The following is a 10,877-nucleotide window of genomic DNA, read 5'->3' as shown; positions in this document are numbered from 1 at the left end:
CGAAGTTCCCAGTCAGATGAGTCGAAACCATTCCAAACCCATTGAATATATGGAATATACTGGTTGATTTACCTGCGGGCATTACAAGGAATCAGTGACTGTATGGTGAAATTTTCAGAACGGTGAAAATTCTTCCAGTTATACAGTTTAAATTGTCTATATGAAAATTGAAATGGGATCCAAATGTCCACCAGAGTAATAATTGACAGGCCATGATGTCCAACTCTTCTAGTACTTCTTCCTTGGATGATGACATGATTAAATCTTCAGGACTGACTGATTACATGTCTTCGGTGGAATTGGGCCTACAGCTGATCATCCTACGATAGGTGTGTTGCCTATCTCCAGCATTCATTCTCATCGGTGAGTATCTAGCCTCTTAGAAAACTTCATCTGTAACACTGCGGAATATTTCAGTTATTTATCAGATTAGAAATGGCATTCTTCAAATTTATTACACAGTGGAACTACTAATTTATATCTGACGGCCTTTGAAATTCAGGGCAAGTGACTGGAATTGTTTTTATTGCATAATATTCACTGACTTATTATGTACTATTCGGTTTCATCAACATTTACAAATTAAAAATCAGTCTACTAGTCTTGAATATAATGTTATAAGATATTGGGTTAGGCCCTATATGGTTTTAAACAGTTTACAGGATTAGGAACAAAAACAACGGTATCTTCTTTTTAATTCTATTTTTCCCATCATTCTTTTTTTTTCTATCTCATTTTCCGCTGCATGGCCTCCCTTTCTGTGCATCTTGCACATGGATGCCTGGCTGGTTGTTCCGACCTAGTTGCTGGCGGTCGTGGGGCCAGTTTCCTGGGTACGCACTCGCAGTACCTGGTCTGCGTACCCATCAAACCACATCTGCTGCAAAATAGGAGTGGTGGACCTCGACACTTCTGCCGCGAGGGGCATGTCTTGCCGCACTTCCAGCACGTGTTGGATCTCACCTCCAGATAGACCTTAGATCCCATCGTACCTACTGTACGAACACTCTTGGGGGCCGGGGTGGTTTGATCTGAAACATATGGTTTAGTTATACCGGTGTTGTCTTCCACACTCGTCCTGAATGGAGTTTTAGAACCGGTATCTTGCTTACGGGCACGCAGCTGGCACAAAGGGGGGGTCTGTGTGGACTGCGTAGTGGTCCTCTTCATCACTCTCTCTACTCCGGCTAGGTAATTTCTCCCTCTAACGGACGACACCGAGCTCTGGGGGGCTCTAGACATCCTCACCTCTGTCACCGTTCTTCTCCTCAACACCGGTACTTCCGGTATTGTCTCCGGTGATGAGCTTCGTGGCTCGTACACCACCTCATCTCCCCACCGGATTTCTGCCCAGCGACTATGCAGACTCTCTGACATCCTCTTTGCCTGAACAAGAAAATCACAGAATAATAAGAACATGTCAGTAGTATAAAATCAGATTAATAGGTCTAGTTTATGCGGGGAGGTACCAGTTAGTAACAATTTTTTTTTTTTTTTTTTTTTTATCTCAGTTCTGACTTTTTCTCGGTGAGTTTAACGAAGTAACTTACTAGTTATGAAATGGTTTTAGGTCTTTAACATGTACGTGATTCACTTTCTACCTGACCGGTCTTTCAGGTCATAAATAACTGGTGAAATCACCTTCACAACAAGAAATGGCCCTTCAAACTTTGGAGCTAACTTAGATGCGAAGTTATTAACGGCGGATGATAGGTGATGTGTACGACGAAGCACTTGATCGCCTACCTGGAAACGAACCTCTCTACGTCGTAGGTTATAGTTATGAGCTTGTCGATTAAATGCCCTGTATAGGTTGGTCCTTACAAACTCATAGGCCTCCAGTAGATGTTGAATCTGCTCTGTACGGTGAGTCAAACTTTCTCCTCTTTCTTCGGTGTTCTCGTTGGGATCTCCAGATCCTTGATTCTTGGGTTCCGTGGCATATATGGCTTTGGGGATGCGTAGTTCCCTTCCATAATTTAGATATGCCGGAGTGAATGCTGTAGAGTCCTGTCGAGCAGTATTAATAGCAAAGGTTAATTCTCCTACTTTTTCATCCCAACTTCGGTGATCTGCCTCGCAGAATTGAGCAATCATTGTCTTCAGTGTTCGGTTGGCCCTTTCAACCGGATTGCATTGTGGAGTATACGTAGGGGTAAACTGGTGATTGATACCCATAGCCTGGAGGTTTTCTCTGAATAGCCGGCTGTCATACTGTTTCCCATTGTCGGAGATCACAGTGGTTGGACATCCATACTTCAGTACAACCTGTTCATATAACGCCATGTAGACAGTCTTGGCGTTGGCCTTCCTCACTGGTCGACATTCCTCCCACTTGGTAAACCTGTCCTGCATAACTACAATATAGGAATTACCTTTCTTGGAGCGGGGTAGAGGTCCTACTACATCAGTTGATACTTCCTTGAATGGCGCATCCACCATCTTTCGAGGTTGCATCTTTCCTGCCAGTTGCTGTTGGGGTACTTTAAACTTTTGGCACGAAGTGCAGTTCCGGACATATTTCGCAATGTCCCTAAACATACCTGGCCAGTAATGATTCCGCGAGATCCTCGCAATTGTCTTGGCTATTCCCAGATGTCCAGCCAAGGCCGAGTCGTGGTTTTCTTTCAGTACTTCGTTCCTCTGTTCGGTGGGTATACACAGCTTCCATGGGTGGCCTGTTCCAGCTTCCCTAACATCTGATGAATCCCAAAAGTGTCGGTGCAATCTTCCATTGATGATGGAATACTCGGGGCAGTGCTCTGGTCCTTTCTCTACTTCCTGAAACTTATTTTTATACCACTTACATTGAATACCTGTCTCTTTCAGTTGGACACAGTTAAGTGTCGGTAATGGATTTCTCGACAGGCTGTCAACAGGTTTGTTGTGGGATCCTCTTCGGTTCTGGAGGTGTTTTCCGGGAGTCTGCACCTCTATGACCTCTTGGCAAACCTGTTTAGCTCTGGGGATCCGTCGTCCTTCTAGATAACATTCTGTATTCTTGATATCCAGGGAGAAGTTGTATGTCTTCAGCATCTCTATTCCCAGGATTAAGTCGACTGGTAAGTTGGGTACAAGTAAGAATTCTATGTTCTTCAGGGCATAATCGGCTATCACCATTCCAAGGTGATACATCTTCGGTATGGCTGTAGTTTGTCCATTTGCTACCATGACAGCTTCATTCGTTGATTTTTCTCCCTTGATTCCGTTTCTTTCACACAGCTGGGCTACCCTCTGACTACAGCAGCTCTTTGCCGCGCCAGTGTCTATCAATGCATGGAATAACTTTCCCTCAATGTGCACTTCTACCAGAGGCCAGCTGTCGTTGCTAACGATAGGAATTACTGTAGTTAGGAATCCCGCTGAAGTTGACGGTGTCGTTCCTCTCCGGTTTTGAGGACATGGGCAGTCTCGTGAGAGGATATTTTCTCGTTGACATCGGGAGCAAAACATTTTCGGTGTCCCTCGGCAGTCTCGACGTAGGTGGCCATATCCCCCGCATCTGAAGCATTGTGTCTGGGAGGACACTCTTCGCTCCGGTGGTGATCCATTCCGATACTGTGAGGTGTTGGCATTTCCTGTTCTGTTGGTCGAGTATTCCGGTGGCCTCGAGGGCAGATGGGGACGATCTGGTCCAGGGGTTACTGAGCAATTCCAGTCTTCTATCCTTGTGGCTGTGGTTAGCGGTCTTGACGGGCCCTTCTTCGGAGATGGAGATGGTTTGGGAGCTTCCTGACGAGTACTGTGGTTTCGTTGTCTAGTATTCTCCGAAATTGCAGAGAGGTTGGCCGGGTAGTCCTGTTGACGACGTTGATGATATGTTAGATGTGGTTCATCGATGAGGCTGGGTTTAACCGGTGGTTTGGTATAATGTCCCATCTGCCATTGAACCATTTCAAAAACTTTTCCCTTTTTCAGGAGTTCATCGTAGGTGGTCGTCTCCTGGAAAGCCAAGGCCTGTTGCAGTGATGGCAATAACCTCTGTCTTATCAGTCGAATCTGTTCACTCTCCGTGGGACGATTACAAGTCAGCTTTTGGAACAGATTTTGCATCCGGGTGACATACAGTAGTAACTTCTCATCAGGACCTTGCATCCTCTTCTTGATTTCATCCAGTAGGTTTTCTTCATAGTTGACTGGTAAGAATGCCTCTTTTAATTGAGTCTTGAAGTCGTCCCAGTTTCTGAAGAGTCCCCTCCGGGGGATGAACCAATCTTTGGCATCCTTTCGCAGAAGTTCGTAAATCGATTCGAACACATGTTCTAAGGATGTCTTTCGGGATTCAGCAAGTCTTTCTATCTCTTCTATAAATCCAATCACACTATCAGTCCCATCAAAGTAAATATTCCATTTATGGATGGGTATAGTCGAGGTTGGCATCGGTCGTGGTTCAGATTCTTGTTGGGCAGTAGTCGGTGTCATCAGCTGGTTCAGATTCATCATGGGTTCATTCAAATCGGAAAATGACACCCTTCTCATAGAGCTGGTCCATCGACTATGAGTTGGTGCCTCTGGTTGATTCATATTCGGCTGTTGTGGTTGAGGAATAGGCATCGTTGGTAAATTCTGCAGTAACTTCTCACATTCCTGTCTTGTTTCATTCAAAACTTGAACTAATCTTGACTTATTTGCAGGTGTTGCAGTATGGGAGACCTGGGCAGTTGGCAGTGGGAGTTCATCATCTTCCAAATCTATCAGTGATGTCTTCAGTTGTGCAACCTTGGTTGGTTGAATGGGAGACATCTCAGGCGACTGTGGAATCTCTGCCTCCAAAAGCAATCCATCCGGTCGGGTTCATGGTTGCTGTCTGTCAGCAGTCAACGTTGCCTCCAATGAACTCAAGGCCCTAGCTGCAGTCTCCTTTAAGTGCTCTATCATCTGTGACTCGGTTTCATTTTTAGTGATAATAAAATTCAGTCTTCTCTGAGTGTGTATTAATCTTGTTGAAACCCGAGTATATTCCTTTGTGGTGTTCTCAGTGTCAAAGTGTTGAATGGCTTCCAGCAAGTCGGTGAGTTTGTTCTGACATGACTCCATGTCCAGTGTCGGGTTCATTCCTGTCGGCTGTAGAGGCAAATTCAATTTCAATACCTGTCGTAATAAACTTCTCTTTAACATTACTGTGCTGGGTATTATTACTTGTCCTCTCAGCTGTAACTCATAAGTCAGCTCATCATTCAATAGTCGATTCACATCCATGTTGAGGTTAAGTGATTGAATCGTTGAAGTCCAAACTCAAACAATCGATTTGAAATCTATCGAAGTTATTCGACACTGTCCTCTTCTTATTAACCGTTGAAGTCCGAACACTTTCCCCAACTTCACTATTCCCGGTAACAGTCCTTATTTTTCCCTTATCCCTCGCACAAAAATAACACGAATAGACAATAATGCTGAAAAATTACAAGTTGATAACAGAATCTATTCAAGTTTGAATTATTGTTTAATACAGTCAAAGAAAATCAAAAATGAGAAAACTTTCAGAAAACAAGTTGGTTTAAATTTATTATGATTCTCAAAAAAAATTTTCAATGTCAGACAGTTGACAATTTCCAGAAGAAACTAAATATTCAATGTCAAACGCAGTTGACAATTTCAAAATAATTCAAAAACCCAGAAAAGAAAAGTAGGGTTAACCGAGTAGTTCAAATAATGTTCACTGTCAAACACAGTTGACAGTTCTAGCAATCAGATAATCTCAAAAATAACAAATTGTCAATTTTATTCACAGTCAAAATATATTTCAAATAAATCAAAAAAAATTCAGCAATCCTGGAATATCAGACAAAGAAAGTCAATGCAAGTCTTTATTCAAATCAATAACGATAATCACTTGTCTCAAAAAAAATTCTTCAGCAATTCAACACAAAATAAAAATGTTTCAGGCAATCAGTAAACTCAGAAATAAGGAATACACAGCAACAAAAACTTATATTCACTGTTGCAGCAATAATAAAAAAACAAGTCAACTTTATCTATCAGAAATCAGCTATTATGGTTCAAAAGCAAATAAAATCACAAGTATATATCTCCAAGTCCTTATGACTTTTATATCCCTACCTTGTTTCAGCCTGGAATAAAGTTGCTCAGGATAATAGTGTGTAAGGGAAAAAATAACAAATCTTTCTTTATTCAAACGATGATCAGTAAATAGTAGCAGTGAACAATACCCTATTATATGAAGGCGGTATGATATCACTATATTAGCTGCAGTGATTGTACAATGAAACAATCGGTAGCAGTATCTCAATTATACTCACTGGTTTTCTGTCCGAGTTGAACCAACCACTCAACGTTAAACAGTATTCAACGCGCACAAAGATAGTCACTGAGTGTCACCCCAAAGTCACTTTCCGTAACCCTTCACGTAACCGAAAAAGTCACAAAGAAATCCGGCGGTCGATTGTTCTAGTCCTGCAATACACAAAACAGAAAAAAAAAAAGTTATTCAGATATAAATGTCCACACTGTCAATGCTATGTCGGTTTCCTGCTAATAAAGGAAATTATTGTCAAACGCGGAAATGTTTATAGCACTTTAATATAGTCCACTGATACTTAGGTACCAGTAACAAATCAATTCAATATACGGATCTTCCTCCAACAGGAGAAGATAATCTCTTCCACTCAGAGAGAGAGAAAAAAAAAAAATGGTAACACTGACCTTCGGTTCCTCTTCAGTCCTTACACCCTTAAGCGTCGTTTTCTGAAGATCGGGAGCTATTCTGTCCTTTTGTAGCGTTGTCTTTTCTGGTCCCTGCTCTAGGGCGTCATTTGTAACGTCCTTTTTGCGTCACTGGCGCCTCTGCCAATTGCCCTTCAGCACTTTGCAGTAGTATCTCGAGCGCCAGCCAATTTTAGGGAGAAATTGACAAACCTTACCAGGGCAGCTTAGTGAAGACAGGATTCGGTGTCACCTAGGATGGTAGCGGTGACCAAGTAACAAACAACGCAACAAAATTAATAGGTTTATTGATTCAATTCTACAATACAGACAATCTCAGCAAAAACGGGAAATCAGAAAAAGCATAAACTATATCAATCTGTATACTTCAATTCGGTTGCTGAGATGATTTGTACTGTCTACAACTACTGTGTCCTTACCTCACCAATTTAATGTCAGTCAGAACCGTTGAACAAGTTAGTCGGATCCGGGAGCCGGGAAATTATGATATTTGGAGATTGAGAATCGTGGATTTTGTAGAGTCGGGAAGGAATGAAAACTAATCCTAGCGCGTTGAAAAACTCCACCGGTACACCACCCTCTCGTTGTCTCTATCAAATGAAACCCTTGAATATTCACTCGTAAGAAAGTCACAAGTAAAAATTAGCAAACTCCCCAGAAAAAGACTAACAAGTAAGTTTACTGATGAAAATGGCGATTTTCGACCTCAGAAACGGATTTGTAATTATTGGCGTTCAATTACCAATTTTACTATTTTCCGGTCACCTGGTTACCACTTAACCAAAATGTCTTTTCTAAAACTAAACTACTGCCTAAACTTCTAAATCTAACTAAACTAAACCAACTAAAACTAAACTATCTACTACCTAAATCTGAATAACTAACTATCTTTACTATACTACTGAATCTGAACCTCAACTATATCTATCTACTGAAAACTACTACTGAACTATCTGAAAGCCTGAACATGAATTACCGATTTTGGGTCGGTTACACCCTTTTATAACTTCGGTGCGGGACGGTGAAAGAATTCAGTCCACGTGACTCTTCATGTCGACAAAAACCTCGTTTTTCGAGAAAATTCTCTTGGCGGAACGTAATCTAACATATGGAAAAAAATATATCAGCGGTAAAAACGCCGAAATAAATAATTTCTTATATTATTTCACTCGGATTATTCGAGGCCCTGGTCGGTTGAAAAACATGAAGCATGGACTTTTTCATTATCGCGGTGAACAATTAATAAATTATTTCCAATATTTACGGAATATATCAGAATGATTAATTTGAACGGAAAACAATAAAATATTCTTTAGACGGAGCCTGATCATTCCTATGGGAATAATCAGACTTCGTTACAATACGTAGGGGTAAACTGGTGATTGATACCCATAGCCTGGAGGTTTTCTCTGAATAGTCGGCTGTCATACTGTTTCCCATTGTCGGAGATCACAGTGGTTGGACATCCATACTTCAGTACAACTTGTTCATATAACGCCATGTAGACAGTCTTGGCGTTGGCTTTCCTCACTGGTCGACATTCCACCCACTTGGTAAACCTGTCCTGCATAACTACAATATAGGAATTACCTTTCTTGGAGTGGGGTAGAGGTCCTACTACGTCAGTTGATACTTCCTTGAACGGCGCATCCACCATCTTTCGAAGTTGCATCTTTTCTGCCAGTTGCTGTTGGGGTAATTTGAACTTTTGGCACGAAGTGCAGTTCCGGACATATTTCGCAATGTCCCTAAACATACCTGGCCAGTTATAATTTCGCGAGATCTTCGCAATTGTCTTGGCTATTCCCAGATGTCCAGCCAAGGCAGAGTCGTGATTTTCTTTAAGTACTTCGGTCCTCTGTTCGGTGGGTATACACAGCTTCCATGGGTGGCCTGTTCCAGCTTCCCTAACATCTGATGAATCCCAAAAGTGTCGGTGTAGTATTCCATCGATGATGGAATAGTCGGGGCAGTGTTCTGGTCCTTTCTCTACTTCCTGAAACTTATTTTTGTACCACTTACATTGAATATCTGTCTCTTTCAGTTGGACACAGTTAAGTGTCGGTAGTGGGTTTCTCGACAGGCTGTCGGCCAGTTTGTTGAGTGATCCTCTTCGGTACTGTACTTCAAAATCAAATTGCTGTAGGAACACTGCCCATCTTGCAATTCTTCCAGAGGGTGATTTGATGGAGTTTAACCATTTCAAACTCATGTGGTCGGAGGTGACCGTGAATCTAAACCCTTCCAGGTATGGTCGCAGCTTTTCTATCGCAAATACTATGGCGAGGCATTCTTTCTCGGACACTGAATAATTCTTCTCGGCGGCGTTCAATGTCCGGCTGACATAAGCGATGACTCTTTCTTCTCCTTTGATAGTTTGAGTTAGGGCTCCTCCCAGTCCCACATCGCTTGCATCAGTCTGTAAAATAAATGGTTGTGTAAAATCAGGACAAGATAAAAAAGGTGACACAGTTAACTTATGTTTCAGGATGTCGAATGCCTCCTGCTGTGCTTGACCCCAGTTCCATCGTTGCTTCTTCTTTAAAAACTGTGTTAATGGAGAAATTACCTCGGAGAAGTTCTCAATGAAGCGACGATACCAACTGGCGACTCCCAAGAATCTACGTACTTCTAGCACTGTCTTTGGAGCCGGAAAGGCGACGATGGCCGACACTTTGTCGGGGTCAGTGCAGATTCCGTCTGAGGTGACGACATGTCCTAAGTATTTCAGTGATTTCCGGACGAACTCACATTTGTCTGGGTTGAGACGCAGTTTGGCTTCTCTCAGTCGTCGGAATACCTCTTGTAGATTTTCCAGGTGTTCCTCGAACGTTTCTCCCAGCACGACGATGTCATCTAGGTAAGCAAAAGCCTTTGGTTCCATCTCTGGTCCGATAATGGTGTCTAAGAATCGCTGAAAGGTTGCTGGGCTTGCATGTAGTCCACAAGGCATTACAGTAAACTGATATAATCCTCTTCCAGGCACTGTAAACGCAGTAATGGGGCGACTCTCTATCTCCAGTGGGATCTGCCAGTATCCCTGCTTCAAATCAATTGTTGATATGTATCTGGCCCGTCTTAGTTTATCCAGAATTCCAGAGATGTATGGCAGGGGATATGCATCCTTAACTGATGCCTCATTGACTGCTCGAAAGTCTATGCAGAAGCGATACTTCCCATCCATGTTCTATCAAGTCTGTAGTGCCACTCAGTTGGGTAAATTTTCCTAGTTCTTCGGTGAGGAAGGAATCCAGTCTCGTCCTCTGCTCACCAGTTAGATCCAGTAGGTGTTCTGCTGCGGCCTGTATCTCTATGGCCTTTCTTGTCACCTGTTCCACTCTGGGTACAAGTCGACCTTCCAAGTAGCCGTTTGTCTTTCGAAGATCCAGGGAGAAGTTGTATTTCTTCAGGACTTCTATTCCCAGGATTAAGTCTACCGTTAAGTTGGGTACCAACAAGAATTCTATATCTGTCAGGACATAATCGGCTATCACCATTGACAAGTGATACATCTTCGGGGTGGCTGTCGTTTGACCATTTGCTACCATGACCGTTTCTGTGTTGGATTTTTCTCCCTTAATTCCATTCCTTTCACACAGCTGGGCCACCTTCCGGCTGCAGAAACACTTGGTTGCATCAGTATCTACCAGTGCGTGAAATACTTTTCCTTCGATGTATACCAGCACCAGGGGCCGGTTGTCACTTCCAGTAGTGGGGTCCAGTGGAGTCAGTAGCTCGATGGACGTCGTTGGGGAAGTTCTTTTCTGATTCCGGGAACAGGGGCAATCTCGGGAGAGGATGCCCACTCTCTGACATCGGGAGCAAAATAATTTCGGCGTTCCTTGGCATTCTCTTCTTAAATGTCCATATTTTCCGCATCGAAAGCATTGGGTCTGAAAGGTCACCCTTCGTTCCGCTGGGGATCCAGTCCGGTCCTGGAAGGTGTTACCATTTCTTAACCTGTTGTCTGTATGCTCCAGTGATCTTGAAGGCAGTTGTGAACGACCAGGTCCAGTGAGTCTTCGGTTTTCTATCCTACCGTGGGAGGACACTGGCCTCAGGGAATCCTGTTTTGAATCTGGGACTTGATCTTCCGTCAGTACATGGAGATAAGCTTGATAGTCTCTTTGACGACGCTGTTGATAAGTGAGATGAGGTTCATCAATAAGGCTGGAGTTAGCCGGTGGTTTTGT

The 10,877-nt window shown here is 42.9% G+C and overlaps 1 protein-coding gene across 3 annotated transcripts; it reads right to left on the bottom strand.

Annotated features, from left to right (window-relative positions):
• Positions 1-685: 685 nt before the first annotated feature.
• On the bottom strand, positions 686-7,520 carry LOC123686325. 3 transcript variants are annotated; one of them, XM_045626384.1, is made up of 3 exons: positions 7,427-7,520; positions 1,113-1,386; positions 686-1,031 (listed from the first exon to the last, which is right to left on the bottom strand). In XM_045626384.1, exons 2-3 carry the CDS (start codon positions 1,375-1,377, stop codon positions 727-729), a joined length of 570 nt encoding a protein of 189 aa, XP_045482340.1. In that variant the 5' UTR covers positions 1,378-1,386; positions 7,427-7,520; the 3' UTR covers positions 686-726. The 3 variants fall into 3 exon arrangements, with proteins under 3 accessions (XP_045482340.1, XP_045482339.1, XP_045482338.1); XM_045626383.1 differs by lacking the exon at positions 7,427-7,520 and adding an exon at positions 1,602-2,002; XM_045626382.1 differs by lacking the exon at positions 7,427-7,520 and having other exon boundaries at positions 1,113-1,593.
• Positions 7,521-10,877: the final 3,357 nt, after the last annotated feature.

The sequence above is a fragment of the Harmonia axyridis genome, chromosome X (genome assembly GCF_914767665.1).
Source record: "Harmonia axyridis chromosome X, icHarAxyr1.1, whole genome shotgun sequence".
In the NCBI taxonomy this organism is placed as follows: domain Eukaryota; kingdom Metazoa; phylum Arthropoda; class Insecta; order Coleoptera; family Coccinellidae; genus Harmonia; species Harmonia axyridis.
This window is presented reverse-complemented; position numbering and strand designations above follow the sequence as displayed.

Bases quoted from the DNA above. Each gene is read 5' to 3' on its own strand.
- LOC123686325 (XM_045626382.1), bottom strand. From the start codon at position 1,419: ATGTTCTTATTATTCTGTGATTTTCTTGTTCAGGCAAAGAGGATGTCA. The intron at 1,032-1,112 runs GTAAGCAAGATA...CATATGTTTCAG, and splicing joins TTTGTGCCAGCTGCGTGCCC to ATCAAACCACCCCGGCCCCC.